This window comes from Chaetomium globosum, genomic scaffold (genome assembly GCF_000143365.1).
Source record: "Chaetomium globosum CBS 148.51 scaffold_4 genomic scaffold, whole genome shotgun sequence".
Classification (NCBI taxonomy): domain Eukaryota; kingdom Fungi; phylum Ascomycota; class Sordariomycetes; order Sordariales; family Chaetomiaceae; genus Chaetomium; species Chaetomium globosum.
Window position 1 is genome coordinate 1,096,754 of NT_165979.1, and position 13,226 is coordinate 1,109,979.

The following is a 13,226-nucleotide window of genomic DNA, read 5'->3' on the forward strand; positions in this document are numbered from 1 at the left end:
GAAGACATGAATCTGCCAATACCTTCTCCAATCCGATCCACTTCCCCCTTCTTCAAATCCTCCACCACTCCCCCACCGCCTCCCTGCCCATGCTTTCCCCATCCCCAACAAGCACCGCACTCTCATCATACTCCGAGAAACTCCGCCCTCTCCCCCATCAACCCCCTGACCTCTCCCACCCGCCACAAACGCCAAAAAGTCCTCCACCACATGCACATACTGCCTCAACCCCTCATACACATCCCACCGTCGCCCCCGTCGTAAAGCTCAACAGCCACGGCTCCAACAACGGCGCGTCCGTCACCGACGGATGCGACGTCCCAATCGAGGTCATAAACCAGCTCGGATTCCCCCTCTTATTATTCCCCTCCACAATCCCCCGCACCACATCAAAATGCGCGCGCCCGTCTCCATACAACCAACTCTTCTTGCTGCTGCTCCACGAGTTACTGTGCACCACCAGCAGGGGCACGCGGGACGTCGTCGTTGAGCGGGCCGCTTCTGCTTGCCCAGGGTCGAGGACGACGGGCGGCGGCGAAAGGGGCGGGCCGGGGGGTAGGGCCCGCCGCCGGAAGGGCCTGCAGGGGCGCCGGGTCGCGCCGTAGCTGTGCCCCGGCGATGATCATGGGCGTGGGTGTTGAGACGGTGGGTCCCAGTGCGGGAGGGGTGCGGCGGCCTTCGTGGTGGTGGGGCGGTGTTTTGGGATGCGAGGGATGCGCCGTGGCCGGTGTTGATGAGTTGGAGGGTGTGGATGGTGGCTTCGATTTCGGCTTGGCGGAAGGCGAGTTGGGCGCGGTGGAATTCGGCGGGGGTGAGGGAGGCGTTGTGGGAGGGGGTTTCGACGGCGGTGATGTCGAAGAGGAGGCGGGTGTGGTTGCGGTGGGGTTGGTTGGGGGGGTGGATGATGGTGCCGGGGGAGGAGCCGTCGCGGTGTTCAAGCATGGCGACGATGTGCCCGCGTGCTGCGAGTTCGCCGGCGAAGTGGGAGTAGTCGGTCCTGGCGGACACGGTGCCGTGGGAGAAGATAATGACCGGGTAGCCTCCGCTTGGCCCGTCCTTGCTTGGTTGGGCATGTTCTTGTTCCTTGTTGGCAAGCTTCTCCTGGGACGTCGGTCTGGCGTAATCGCTCAGGGGTGCATCAACAGCAGCCGGGATGGTGATACCTCCGACCAATGCGTTGATGCCAATGGTGAAAAGCTTGTCCGTAAACCAGTTGCTGATATGGGCAGCTCTGGCATACCCCTGAGCTCGGAGGGAGATGGGGTGCGGCACCCAGGGATGGCGCTTTGTTTGGGCCGACGACGCCGCAGTATCATGGGCCACGGGGTAGTACAGCGAGAAAAGGACAGTCTCTAACTCGAACGCTTTTTCGTTGGTTCCCTTGAACCGAGCCTCGTGGATGACTCGTGGTGGAAAGACTGGCGCTTCAATGTCAATAGTTCCAACGGCATACGGACCCGTGTGTTGGGGCAAGGGGTGGGCAAGGAGAGGTTTCGAGAAGAGGTAGCAGTAGAGCGCATAGACCACAGCCAGGAAGACGACGGCATCTCGCACTCGTGGCACGAAGCCCCTTCGCCTGGCTGCCCGGTGTGACTGCCTCTCTTCCTTGTCGAAGACGTCAAATGAGGGCTTCATATTGGCAGTTACTCGCATAGACGAGCCTTAGAATTGATACTTTGGCGAGGAACGTAACAATATGTTAATTGTGGTAGCTTGTTTTATGTATTGGGTTTGTTGTGTGTATGATGTCATTGCCCACTACCAGGTGTAGTTTATTCGCCCGCTCTTGTACTAATGCGTCATATCGCCCATCATGTTGGTATTCAGGGAGGAGCTTATGCGTGAGCCTGGAAGCGCGCCAGGTATTCATCATGAATCTATTTTCGCGCAGTGATATCGGTACCTAGGGTAGGTAGGTACCTAGGTAAGTCGGGACGGTCATGAAAATTGATCAATGTAAAAGAAAAAAGAAAAGGTAAAAAATGAGTAACAAGTTATGGGGAGGGCCAGAAAGTCTACTCGGAAATTGTCAACTCAGGAATTCCATAGCCACTCATAAATCGACAGGACTGGAGGAGTTGGAAATAGGGGTTGTTCGCGATCGTGGATGCTTTCACTTTAGTTAATAAAATCCCACAGTGGGCAGCCGCAACCGTCAGCAAGGCCCGTGGCAGCCAAAAATCTGAAAAGCGTCAGTATCAGCGATCATAAAACCGCGGAGGCATGGCACGCGGAGCCGACAAGGCCTTGGATAGCATCCTATTTTTTTTTCTATTTCGAGGTTGTCTGAGATGTTGTTTCAACTGAGGTAACAACTGTCAGAACAAGCCCAGAGCGGCTTGCGCCTAGGACCTGGGTCACGTGACCCGGGGGCCAACCAAATTACTGGTCGCCAGAAAATTAGACCAGTTCAACAAGTTGAATAAGAACAACGAACAACAAGCACTGCAATTGACAGCCATCAACACCCTCTACTCCGTTCCTTTTGACCCAAGCCTTCAGTGATCTGCTCAATGCCTTGAAATACCGCTGGTTCCAACAACACACACACACACACACACACACAATTTATTCCGCCCGGCGGGCCTAACCCGAAAGGGCAACTATCATGCAATCTACTAATACATATCCTAAAATGGATCCTGATCTCATGAAGCCCGTACATCCTCCTTTTCTGGCTTATCTCCTTACAATTTTGCCCTCTCTGCTGCGGATGCTCGTGGGTTAGTTGTACGAATAGTAAGCTGGCTTGAAGGCTAGTCTCCAAGTGTCCAACGTCCTATCTTCGGCGGCTGAAGCGCGCTTACTCCGTGTGACACGAGATGAAGGGGGTTGTTAGTCGGGGTTTAGGATGGTGAGGTTAGTTTGCTTCATTCTGTTGTTGTTCAGTCCTCAGACGACCTGTGGCAATGGCAAAACGTATCGTCGCCCGCACCGCCCGCATGTTGGGGGACCAGTCCTTGTCATCCAACCGCGCCCCAAAGGTGGTTTTGGGTTTCGCATTCAGTTCCCTGGCACATTCCCAGGCCGGTCCTTGCGCAAACCCCGGGCTTGGCGGAGTCGATGATGTCACGGTCCAGTGAGCATCCACGTTCTGGTTTCCGTGGGGTGTCGCGTGGGATGTTCTTTCACCCAACCAATCATGCCGTCCCGCAGGCAACAGCTCCCTGCAATGCCTGCAGTAGGGCTTTCACTGGTGGATTGCGCGATTCAAGGCAGGCTTGATGCGAGAAAGCTTCCATGTCCTTGCTAACAGCCCTACACAGTATTTTCCCCGCAACCTGTTAAACCACCGAAACCTTCTTTCCGTGTCTGAACCCCACGCGGCCATCCCCTGTCTTTGCGCTTTGCTGAAAAATGTCGAGAGCTTGCCCATTTCCGGCCGAATCTCCTCCCTCCTCCCGGAACTGCGGCCACTCGCTGGGGATGCCGCCGGGATGTCACCAGGTTCGGGGATGAGGGCAGGCGAGCCACTCGGCAGTGTTGCAGCAGGATCACGAACATGTGCAATCCCTGGTTTCTGCTGACTCTTTGCAGAACCTTAAACATTCCCGTCGCCCCCATTGTCGGGCCCAGTGTTGCAGTTCCTTCCTGTTCCTCCTCCCACCTTTTCCCGTCCCTGATCGACACCGTTTCTTGCCAGAACCGGCCAGTCGACCCCCACATAAGACTCCTTCGACCGCCGTCGCGGACTACTGTGTAGCTCTCGTATTACCCCCGTCCCGTCTCCGGTGTTGTCGTCGATCCCCTGCAAAAATACACAATGCTCGGAAAACTCAAACCAAATCCAACCAAGGACGACGACGTCTCCATCCGCAACCATGACCACGACACGACTACCGAAGCCGCCACGGGGTCCGACTCGGATGACTTCCGCGCCATCGACCCGCACAGCGGTGTCAAGCGCGGTCTCAAGACCCGCCACCTGTCCATGATGGCCTTGGCCGGCATCATCGGCCCGGGTTTGCTCATCGGCTCTGGCGGCGCCCTGTCGGCTGGCGGACCCGCCTCGCTGCTGATTGGCTTTGCTGTCATTGGCATCATTGCCTTCTCCATCATGCAGAGTCTCGGCGAGCTGACGACACTGTATCCGACTGGCGGCGCCTTCACTGCGTTGAGTGATCGTTTCGTGGACAAGGCTTTCGGCGTGGCCGTGGGATGGAATTACTACATTGTGTGGTTTTGTGTTTTGGCCAACGAGTATAACGTTATCTCGAGCATTATGGTATTTTGGAGTCCTAAACTCCCTTTATACGGATACTTCCTTCTGTTTTGGGTGAGTCGGTCTTCAGTGGATTGTTGTTGTTGTTGTTGGTGTTGTTGTTCGGGTCTTAGGGGCTGGGTTGGCGGCGCGGCGCTAACACATTCATAGTTTGCGTTTTTGGCTTTCCAATTGCTCGGCGTAGAGACCTTTGGAGAGGCCGAGTTCTGGCTGGCATTGATTAAGATTATCGGCTTGATCGCTTACTTCATTTTCAGCATCGTGTTGGTTTATCCCCTATTTGGCCCCCTAGGCGCCGACTAACAGCAGACAGCTACGCCTCCGGAGGTGTGAAAGGGGCCGATGCCATTGGCTTTCGGTACTGGAATGATCCAGGCGCATTCACGGACGGCTTCAAGGGCGTCGCCTCCGTGTTTGTATTTTGCAGCACCTTCTATGCAGGCGTCGAGTCGGTAGCCGTGGCAGCCACCGAGACTAAGAACCCCGGCTACGCCGTGCCCCTGGCCATCCGTCAAGTCTTCATTCGCATCGTCGTCGTCTACATGGGCAGCGCCTTCTTCTTTGGTCTGACCTGCCCCGCCAATTCCCCCGATCTGATCGGCGGTTCTAGCCGTGCCCTGCGCAGTCCAATGACCATCGCTCTTCAAAATGCCGGCTGGGAAGGCGGAGTCCATCTCATCAACGCCTTCATCTTTATCACCTGCCTCAGCGCTGTCAACAGCTCGATTTACATCGGCAGCCGCACGCTCCTCTACATGGCTCAGGACGGAAAGGCGCCCAAATTTCTGGGCTGGACCGACAAGCGGGGCGTGCCCATCCCGGCCATCGTCTTCACCAACCTCTGCGGCGCCCTCAGCATGATGAACGTCAGCACCGGCGCCAGCGAGGCCTACAGCTACATCGTGAATCTCAGCGGTGTTTCGACCTTCATCGTCTGGGCCGCCATCAGCTTCACGCATATCCGCTTCCGCACCGCGTGGAAGGCACAGGGGCACACCGAGAGCGAGCTTCCGTTTGTGTCCCTGTGGTATCCCTACAACGCCTACTTTGGGCTGTTGGCCAACTTGTTCTTGGCGCTTGTCCAGGGCTGGTCAACGTTTGCGCCGTTCAATGCCGGCTTGTTTGTGGACGCGTACATTTTGTTGCCGCTGTTTGGTATCATTTATATCGTGTACAAGCTGGTATTCAAGACAAAATTATGGAAGGCGCATGAGATCGATCTACAGTCTGGCAGACGGAGGGATCTGGACGAGGCGAAACAGCCGGTACCGGGACAACAGGGGGCGAGGTGGTGGAATAAGATCTTCAAGAGCGTATAATGTGGGTGTGAGTTTAACACAGGATACCCGAAGTACAACATCACACGACTTACTCAGGTTGATAGCCGTGTTCCTCAAAAACGCCCCCTCGCCAGTCTTGCACATACAACTTAGAGTAGTCGAGGATAGCGAGCAGAAGTAGCAGGACTCCCAGAAGGCGCCACTACAGCAGTCAGCCACTCTGTCACTCTTGGGGGTAGAACAAGGGCCGTACCTGCGCTCACGCACAAGATAGCCGCCGCGATTGGCGATGCACGCGCCCAGGTCCAACTGCACGTGCGAATCTCCGCTGCCGTCGCATTCGACACAATCTGCCTGGAGGAAATATTGCGACCATCCATTTTCGCTGACTGCCCCGAGTGCGATGTTCTTGATTGTGTAAGATATCATTTATCACAGGGGTTTCCTGGTAAGGGGGTATGGGAGGTTGGTTGCTGCTGGAGTACTGGTACTGACATGGCAGGTAGCGGCAAAGCCCTGTCCCAAGACGGTGCGGGACAGCATCGAGGTAAGAGCCAGAACCGAGCTGTACTTCATGTTGGAGTGCGGAAGTATTGTGTCCTGGAGGCGGAATCGTTGAAACTCGACGGTGGGAAACAGCCTCATAAGGGGCAGGCTTTCAGTTCTTAAAGGCTGCCAACGTTTGAACAAACCGTCCGCCCCCACAACCCTCCGGTGAGTCCGGTCAGTCAGATTGCAGTATCTGCCAGACTTCCAAGACCTTCAGTGTCCAGCCCTGAACCATATCGGCCTCCTCCGAGACTGCATCGTTCAACAAAGGCCATTCTGCAGTTCCGAGCCAAACGGATGTCTACCGGGCGTTGGTATAGACAATATGGGAACAGGTGTGGGCCGGGGGCGAGTCGCGACGGGGGTGCATCGCCAGAGGTAACCATGCGGAGGAGGCCAGAGACTTGATTGGGCAACCAAAAGCACGAGTTATCAAGTTTCCTTCGCACGCGTCTTCTGCTTCTGACCGCATCCCTCGAGTTGAACCAACTGCATATTTGGGTATTCATTCCGCCCCTTTCCATATCCTCCACCCCGGTCTCAGTCGTCACCTTCGATTCTACTTCATTAGTAATTTTCAAACAGCTCTCCTTCTTCCATTCGTAATTCCATGAATTAGCCCATACCAAATGGCTGGGAACAACTCGATAGACCCGTTGTCCTCAAATGACGCCAGGATCCGGGACCGATTTCATCTCCAAGTTCGTCAGTACGGACACGAACTCATCGCCTTTATCTCAGCCGAGCTGGGCCGGCCGCCCTCAGGCCTGTCGATTACTCTTGAGGCGATCGAATGGCCTGAATTCCAGATCAACTGGATATGGTCCGTAGGCAGCGCCGACCTGGACATCGAGCGAGCTACCCTGCGCTTCTTCCTGACCGACCCTGGAAAGAGAGCGTTGAGCGTCGACGTAACCGAGTTCAAACTGTCCAGTGCTCCTTTGCGCCTCCCCTCCAACCAGCCAGAGAATCGTCTCTACCCAGCAGGGCATACCATCGCCACCACGCCGCTCCAGGGCTGCCAAGAGGTCGTAATCACGGCGGAGGCTCCGTCTTTACCCCAGTCACACGTCTGCGTCGCAACTGTGACGGGCGGTTGGCTACAAGTCGGGCCTTATACAGACTTGGCGCAGGTTATGGTTGTCAAGCCCCAGGACGAACAGGCCAGTAAGTCTCGGCGTCGCTCAAAATCGAACTATTTTTGTTAACCTTTGGAACACAAGACGCCGACCCTAGGTACTTGGGAGGATGGGTTGTAAGCCCCGACAACTCGACTGTGTATGGCCACATTGCTGCTATTGTTGGGAATCGTGGATACCTGGTGGCGTCGCTCGGTTGGAGGGCAGATTGAGGGAGAATCTGTCAAGCTGAGGTGCCCGGCGTGTTGAGAACAACCGCTCACCGGAAGAAGAAATACTACCATGATGCACAAGTTTACAGATATCACACTGACAATGATGACTACTTACCCACCTATGCATGATCAATGTCCGGACATTCCGGTGCTTCTGGTGATTGTCAGACCAACTCATCCCGTGGCAGCCGGCCTCGAGCCAACGATTCCTGCGTGCGTACTCACGTTGAACCTTGGCTGGTGCCCATCGGCCGGTTCAGGTAGGATGCAGGGCCGAAGCGGTGGATTAAATTTTCAGGGACGACAGGAAAGGATCTCGGAATGTGTGCCATGCATCAGTCAATATTGGTAGAATCTGTTGGTTCTATTTCTAGGTTACCATTCGGCCCTCAACCTCATCCAATGTTGGGTGCTAGAGGATCGGATTTCGGGATTCAAGGACCTCGGCTACATGGCAACGGATTTGGTTGATGAAACATCAGCAACCACAGGAGACCCTGGGGCCTACATTATAAGGTAAATATTCTGGACCCTCAAAAACCTTTACTACTCTCCCTGTCGCAAGCCTTTCACCACCCACCGTCTCCGAGTCTCTCCTCTTTCTCCAATCCACTGCAGTTCGCTCTGTCTTCCTTCCACTCATCTCTTCAACGGTTTAAACACACGAACTTCATCCCGCCGACCGTGTCTATCATGATTCGTCTCGCTCTCGCTTGCCTATGGGCCTCTTCCATGGTCAGTATCATTTTCGAACGGCGCGTATGGTACCATTGCGGCTCACATTGTCTAATAGGCCTTGGGATCACCGGCCGCCACAATGGCGGACATGAATCCCTCAATTCTCCGTTATCGTCCAGGGCCAACTCGCGACGTCATCGGGGACATGACTTTCGATCCCCACGGCTTCTTTCCTGCTGGGTGTAGACGGCGTCCTGCGCACTTTGCCCCCGACCATGGCGTGGTGGACTACCGCCAGCTCGATCCGGACCATGTCGAAGCTCTAGCCTCGGCGCTGCTGGATCAGTTTTTGCACCTCGGCGTCGAGGCGCCCCCGGCCGTGCACGAGATACTGGACAAGGACAAGCACCCGGAGATTGACGGCCGCCTGATCACGGATCCGCACGAGCTGCTGCACCCCACCGACTCTCTGAACATGCCCGATCCCCAGACCGCCGTTAAAGCCACCCCGAATGCCAAGAGGGATGTGATTGACAAGCTGCAGGCTCGTCAACCCATTCCCTGCCCTTCTACTTGCTTCTCTGATGTGGACTGTTTTCTTATTGAATATTTTGCTTGCTTCTTCCCGTCTGGGCCCGGATCTCCTGGGCTTTGCTTCTACCAATAAGCCGAGTCAGAAGTGCGGAGCGTGACCAGCAACACCAATGCGATGGTGTCCGTCATAGCCATGGTTAGATTGGGTTGGATGGATCTCTGTTACGCAACGTTGTACCTGGAGAGGGGGCTTCTGTCACTAATCAAGTCGTTGCTCAACACTATGGTTCGTGTTGATCTGCATATATTGTGAAGACTGCTTATGTCCTGCCCAAGACCTTCAAGACACCTGAGCATCCGGGGATGGCTAATATTGTATTTACGGTTGCTTGTTTTAGTCAAGGTCGTGGCAATCACGTTCCAAGGGTATTTGACTGGGTGTTGAATTATAACAAAAGTACTTATACTAGTTAGGTAGGTTTTGGAGATGGAAGATCCGCGAGCTATGCTCAGTAAGACAACTAAGAGTTTGGCCGGGACAACGATTGGGGATTTGGTGAATCGGCTCGAATAGAACTCAATACAATATGGGAAGATGCCGACAAAATGGTCTACACTACGCAGCTAAATATCTCTAAACCCTCGTGATATCATCGTAACATACATTCTATGAACCTGAGACTTCTGGAGTAGGCTTCTAGAACTCACAGTTCTTTCAAACCAGTTGAGACCTTAGGCCTTGAAGGTCTGAGCCCTCTTCTTGAGGCGGTAAGCCACGGCCCGCTTCCGAGCTGCTGCGCTCATGGTGAAGGCAGCACTGCCGCCAAACGGCCCAGCCGCAGCGCCGTTGCGCACGCGCACAATGCAGACATTGTCCACGCCGGCAACCGTCGCATCACAGGTCATGCCCTGCGGCATCTGCACCGTCAGAGGAAAGTCCTTGCTAGTCGCCAGACTGAGCCCCTGGAACCCAAAGCCCGGCACGTCCTGCGTCACCTGAGCGCGCTGGAACGCCGCCGGGTCAGTGCCGCCGGACGTGCCATCAATGGCAGCATCAAGGGGGCCAGCGCCATCCTGGTTGATCTTCCACACACTGTCAGCCATGCCCACTCTCGCACCACCGGGCACCCAGCCCCAACCAGAACCTCAAAAACTCACCTGATGAAAGACCATCTCAATCGTCCCATCATCCGCACAAGTCGGCAAACCCGACGTCGCCCCCTGGCCAGCCATAGCCGCAACATTGCTCTCCGTCGCAACGGCACTATCCGTGCCACCACCACCACGACCGGCACCACCACCAAACAAGCCCTTCAAAAACTGCCCTAGCCGCCACCCTCCACCTCCCCCCCTGCTCCTCCCTCTTCCCATTCACACCACCCCTCCCACACCTCCCACTAGCATCACGTTGCAACCCGGCCAAATCATCGTCCACGCCGACGGACGCATTCGCCGCGTTGACAACGGCCCGGCGCCGAGTGCCCATGAAGGCGGCGACCATGGTGGCGGCGTCGATGGGGCCGTTGCCCTGGGTGCGGCCGAGCGGGCCTGTCTGGCCCGACCGGATCTCGCGGTCCCGGATGATGGCCGTGTCGGCTTGGGAGCCGCAGCGGTTGGTGGAGCAGTCGCGGGGAGTGCCGTCGGCGACTGGGAGGGGGCGTTGGTTAGTAGTGGATGGGTTTGGGGAGGGGAGGGGAGTGTTGGGGTGGGGTGGGTTGGAGATAGTGAGGGATGATGAGAGGGGGTGGTTAGGTATTCACATACTGGAGAGGCCGGGCATGTCGACGCCGTTGGCACCGCGGACCAGGGTGACTACGCCATGGGCGGTGGTGGGAGTGGCGAGAAGGGTGAGGAGGAGGATCTCGTAGGGGTGCATTTTGGTTGAGTACGTTGTTGGGTGTGTGTTGGGTTTGGAAAGGGATAAAAGTAACAATTATAAGCAGAATGCCACCAGGGCTAGGGTGAAGTAGAAGGAAGAGTGTTACTGAAGAACTGAAGGGGCTGGTGAGTCGAGGAAGCTGTGCCTGCTGAATACCAACTCTTAGTGAAGGCCATGATTCGATATCTTTATACCTGTGTTCAACTTGCCGACTTCACACTCGAGGCCTCCTCAAAGGCTCAACCTCGCCCATCATCGCAAGACCAACCCAAATCCGGGTTGGGCACTCCGGGCAAGAAACACGAGGCGCAGCATCTTGACACAAGACAAAACGACACAGTTGTTGGGCGCTAAACCTCCAACATCGAAACAGGAGTCCAATCGCATCCCCTCGTCGATCTGCCGTCTTGCCGGCGATATCTGTGGGTGTTTCTGGTCAGACGATCAATGTAACCCCACGATAGTCTTGGCTGCATCACAGCCCCTGACAGACCCCGGGACTTGTGACTTGGGGCTTCAGCTGTCAGTCGTTTCAGGTCAACGTCAAAGCTAAGACCCAATGAACTGGTAGAGAAAAATGCTAGGCCTCAGGCAAGAACCCCCTAAACATTGATTCTCCGAGTTGCGGTTGTTTTGGAGATCGGTATTTTCCAAAACAAGGGGATCTGCCGGCTTTGATGATGTTCCCAGACTATCGAAACGCGGGCATTTTATCTCAGCCAAACGTAGACATATTGGAGCCATTATATTTCGTTTCGCCAGGGGGATAGGTAGTACGTGAAGGCGCATGTGCTATCCATAGTATATCAGCAATCATAATCGCACCCCAACCCAAGTCAAACGTAGGAAACATGGAGCGGAACGACGGAGATGGGTGACCCCGGGTCAACTCGGCGGCCCAGCGCGACAAACAAAACCATTCAGTGGACGGTCAAAAATGTAGTCCAGTGGTGGAAAAAATTCGAAAAGGAGATCTATTCACCGGCATGGATGTCGTTTAGACCATAGATGACAACATGCTTGCTTAGAGCTTGCTAGATCAATCGGCCTCTTATCATCAGTCCACCAATATACAATTGACCGGTAGTCCAGCAATAGGAATCGTCATAGAAAAGCTGGGGATGAAAGGAGTTGGTGCCCGGTGCCGGACGTCCAGCCACTCTTCTTGTCCCTTGAGCGCTGTGTCGTTTCAGCTCTGTTTTGTGGCTGCAGCACGTTCGCGGGAATTCGCCGTGTTTGGCAGTTCACGAAACCCCCAAAAAGCTTCGATGCTGCAGCGGGGTTGCATGACGAGCGGAAAAGCCGGCATTCGGAGGGTTACCAAACCCACTAGCTCCGCCGACTAGCCCCTGATCTAGCCTTACTTTGGTAGCCCGGCAACCCCCGGGGATAAGGCTGGAAATAATCCCGCGTCGTTGAGATTGAGGTAGCGGAAATGGACTGGATTGTGACCCAAATATCGAGCACTGAGCGGTTGACAAAACATCACGGCGGGAATGGATACAGATTTACCCATCTACAGAGTTCAGCATTGTATCTTCGAGTATGTAAATGGTAAGAAGAAATCTAGTATCATCATAAATCCGTGAGGTCATTTCCACATTACGGGTTCTACCACAGTAGTCACTCGCCCGCTACCTTCCATCTTCTTCACGACCTACAGTCAAATTGCTGACCATCGTCGTAGCCGTGACGGTCGGCACGGCACACATGGGGTAGTATTCAATACCCGGGAAGAGAAACGACGAAGCGCTGTCGTCGTAAGCAACCCTGTAAGACTCGGTCCACGTCGACGTCGACGTGCTGTTATCCACCGTCGCCGTCCCAGACACCACCTCCACGGTCTCACTAGACAAAAGCGCCTCCCCGCCGACAGTGGCGCGCGCGCTCCGGATGCTCGTCGTCGTCCTGACGGTGGTCTCGTCCTTTTCGGGCATGTTGGTGTCGACGCCGAGCACAAACAGGATGTCCTCGCGACCGAGCAACTCGTCCTTGGGCGCCGTGTCGCTGTACTCGGCCTCGAGGACCAGGTCGAAGGATTCGGTCGCCTCGTAGCGCAGGGATAAGGGGGAGGAGTCGCCGCACCGCGTGTGCGTTGCGATCTCCTTGTCGGGATAGTTGCGCCACAGCGTCACGCTGAAGCAGGCTTCTGTGCCTTGGCCGTTCGCGGCGACGCTGCTGACGGTAAATTCGAGTTTCTCGCCCACCGAGAGGGGGTAGGTGAAGGATTTGGTGGGGCGGTCGGGGCTAAGGAACCCGGCAAGGGCTATGCCGGGATAGATGCGGGTGTGTTCGGGGGTCTGCTCATCTTCGTCGGTGGCTGTGAGACCGTTGTCCATGACGAGGTTGGCAAAATGTGCGGGCAATCGGGCTGCGGGCCCGTCGACGAAAGCCACGATGCCGCCGGTCTTTAGCACGGGTGGGACCAGAGAGTCGCCAGGGGTGCACCCGGCCCATTTGGCTTTGTCTGGAATGACCTCGGCTGTGTTGGTATGCATGTCGATGCATGCGTAGTGGACGCGTATGCCCTCCTCTGCGGCCCGCCGGAGTTGTTCCAACGTGTTATCGATAGATTCTGGATCCTCTGCGCTGGTAGCGAAGAGGACGATAGCGCCCCGGTCGTCGTATGTTTCTGGCTGGGCACGGATGGTCACGGCAATACCCAGTTCCAGGCCGCTGGCCATGCAGACAACGCCAAATGGCGACCAGAGGTCGAAGTTTTTTTTTTTT

At 55.6% G+C, this 13,226-nt stretch overlaps 6 protein-coding genes across 6 annotated transcripts in view; 4 read left to right on the forward strand and 2 right to left on the reverse strand.

Moving 5' to 3' along the window:
* The window catches only part of CHGG_04048 (uncharacterized protein), a gene marked incomplete at both ends in the record, with an annotated part of 2,323 nt that extends 967 nt beyond the window's left edge, over nucleotides 1-1,356 (forward strand). Inside the window, one exon of the mRNA XM_001223261.1 lies at nucleotides 464-1,356. Coding sequence (XP_001223262.1) covers nucleotides 464-1,356 — 893 coding nt within the window. The remainder of the gene's footprint in view (nucleotides 1-463) is intronic.
* Nucleotides 1,357-3,763: 2,407 nt separating this feature from the next.
* Nucleotides 3,764-6,121, forward strand: CHGG_04049 (uncharacterized protein; the record flags this gene model as incomplete). The annotated part of the gene is made up of 4 exons (XM_001223262.1): nucleotides 3,764-4,276; nucleotides 4,373-4,485; nucleotides 4,536-5,535; nucleotides 6,005-6,121. The coding sequence occupies 4 exons, from the start codon at nucleotides 3,764-3,766 to the stop codon at nucleotides 6,119-6,121; spliced, it is 1,743 nt and encodes a 580-aa protein (XP_001223263.1).
* A 559-nt stretch (nucleotides 6,122-6,680) lies between these two features.
* Nucleotides 6,681-7,402, forward strand: CHGG_04050 (uncharacterized protein; the record flags this gene model as incomplete). The annotated part of the gene is made up of 2 exons (XM_001223263.1): nucleotides 6,681-7,218; nucleotides 7,275-7,402. 2 exons carry the CDS (start codon nucleotides 6,681-6,683, stop codon nucleotides 7,400-7,402), a joined length of 666 nt encoding a protein of 221 aa, XP_001223264.1.
* An 820-nt stretch (nucleotides 7,403-8,222) lies between these two features.
* Nucleotides 8,223-8,750, forward strand: CHGG_04051 (uncharacterized protein; the record flags this gene model as incomplete). Its single annotated transcript, XM_001223264.1, has 1 exon — nucleotides 8,223-8,750. One exon carries the CDS (start codon nucleotides 8,223-8,225, stop codon nucleotides 8,748-8,750), a length of 528 nt encoding a protein of 175 aa, XP_001223265.1.
* A 599-nt stretch (nucleotides 8,751-9,349) lies between these two features.
* On the reverse strand, nucleotides 9,350-10,493 carry CHGG_04052 (uncharacterized protein; the record flags this gene model as incomplete). The annotated part of the gene is made up of 4 exons (XM_001223265.1): nucleotides 9,350-9,691; nucleotides 9,776-9,881; nucleotides 10,009-10,264; nucleotides 10,382-10,493. The coding sequence occupies 4 exons, from the start codon at nucleotides 10,491-10,493 to the stop codon at nucleotides 9,350-9,352; spliced, it is 816 nt and encodes a 271-aa protein (XP_001223266.1).
* A 1,637-nt stretch (nucleotides 10,494-12,130) lies between these two features.
* The window catches only part of CHGG_04053 (uncharacterized protein), a gene marked incomplete at both ends in the record, with an annotated part of 5,340 nt that continues 4,244 nt past the window's right edge, over nucleotides 12,131-13,226 (reverse strand). The window contains one exon of the mRNA XM_001223266.1: nucleotides 12,131-13,172. Within this exon, the coding sequence (XP_001223267.1) occupies nucleotides 12,131-13,172 (1,042 nt within the window). The remainder of the gene's footprint in view (nucleotides 13,173-13,226) is intronic.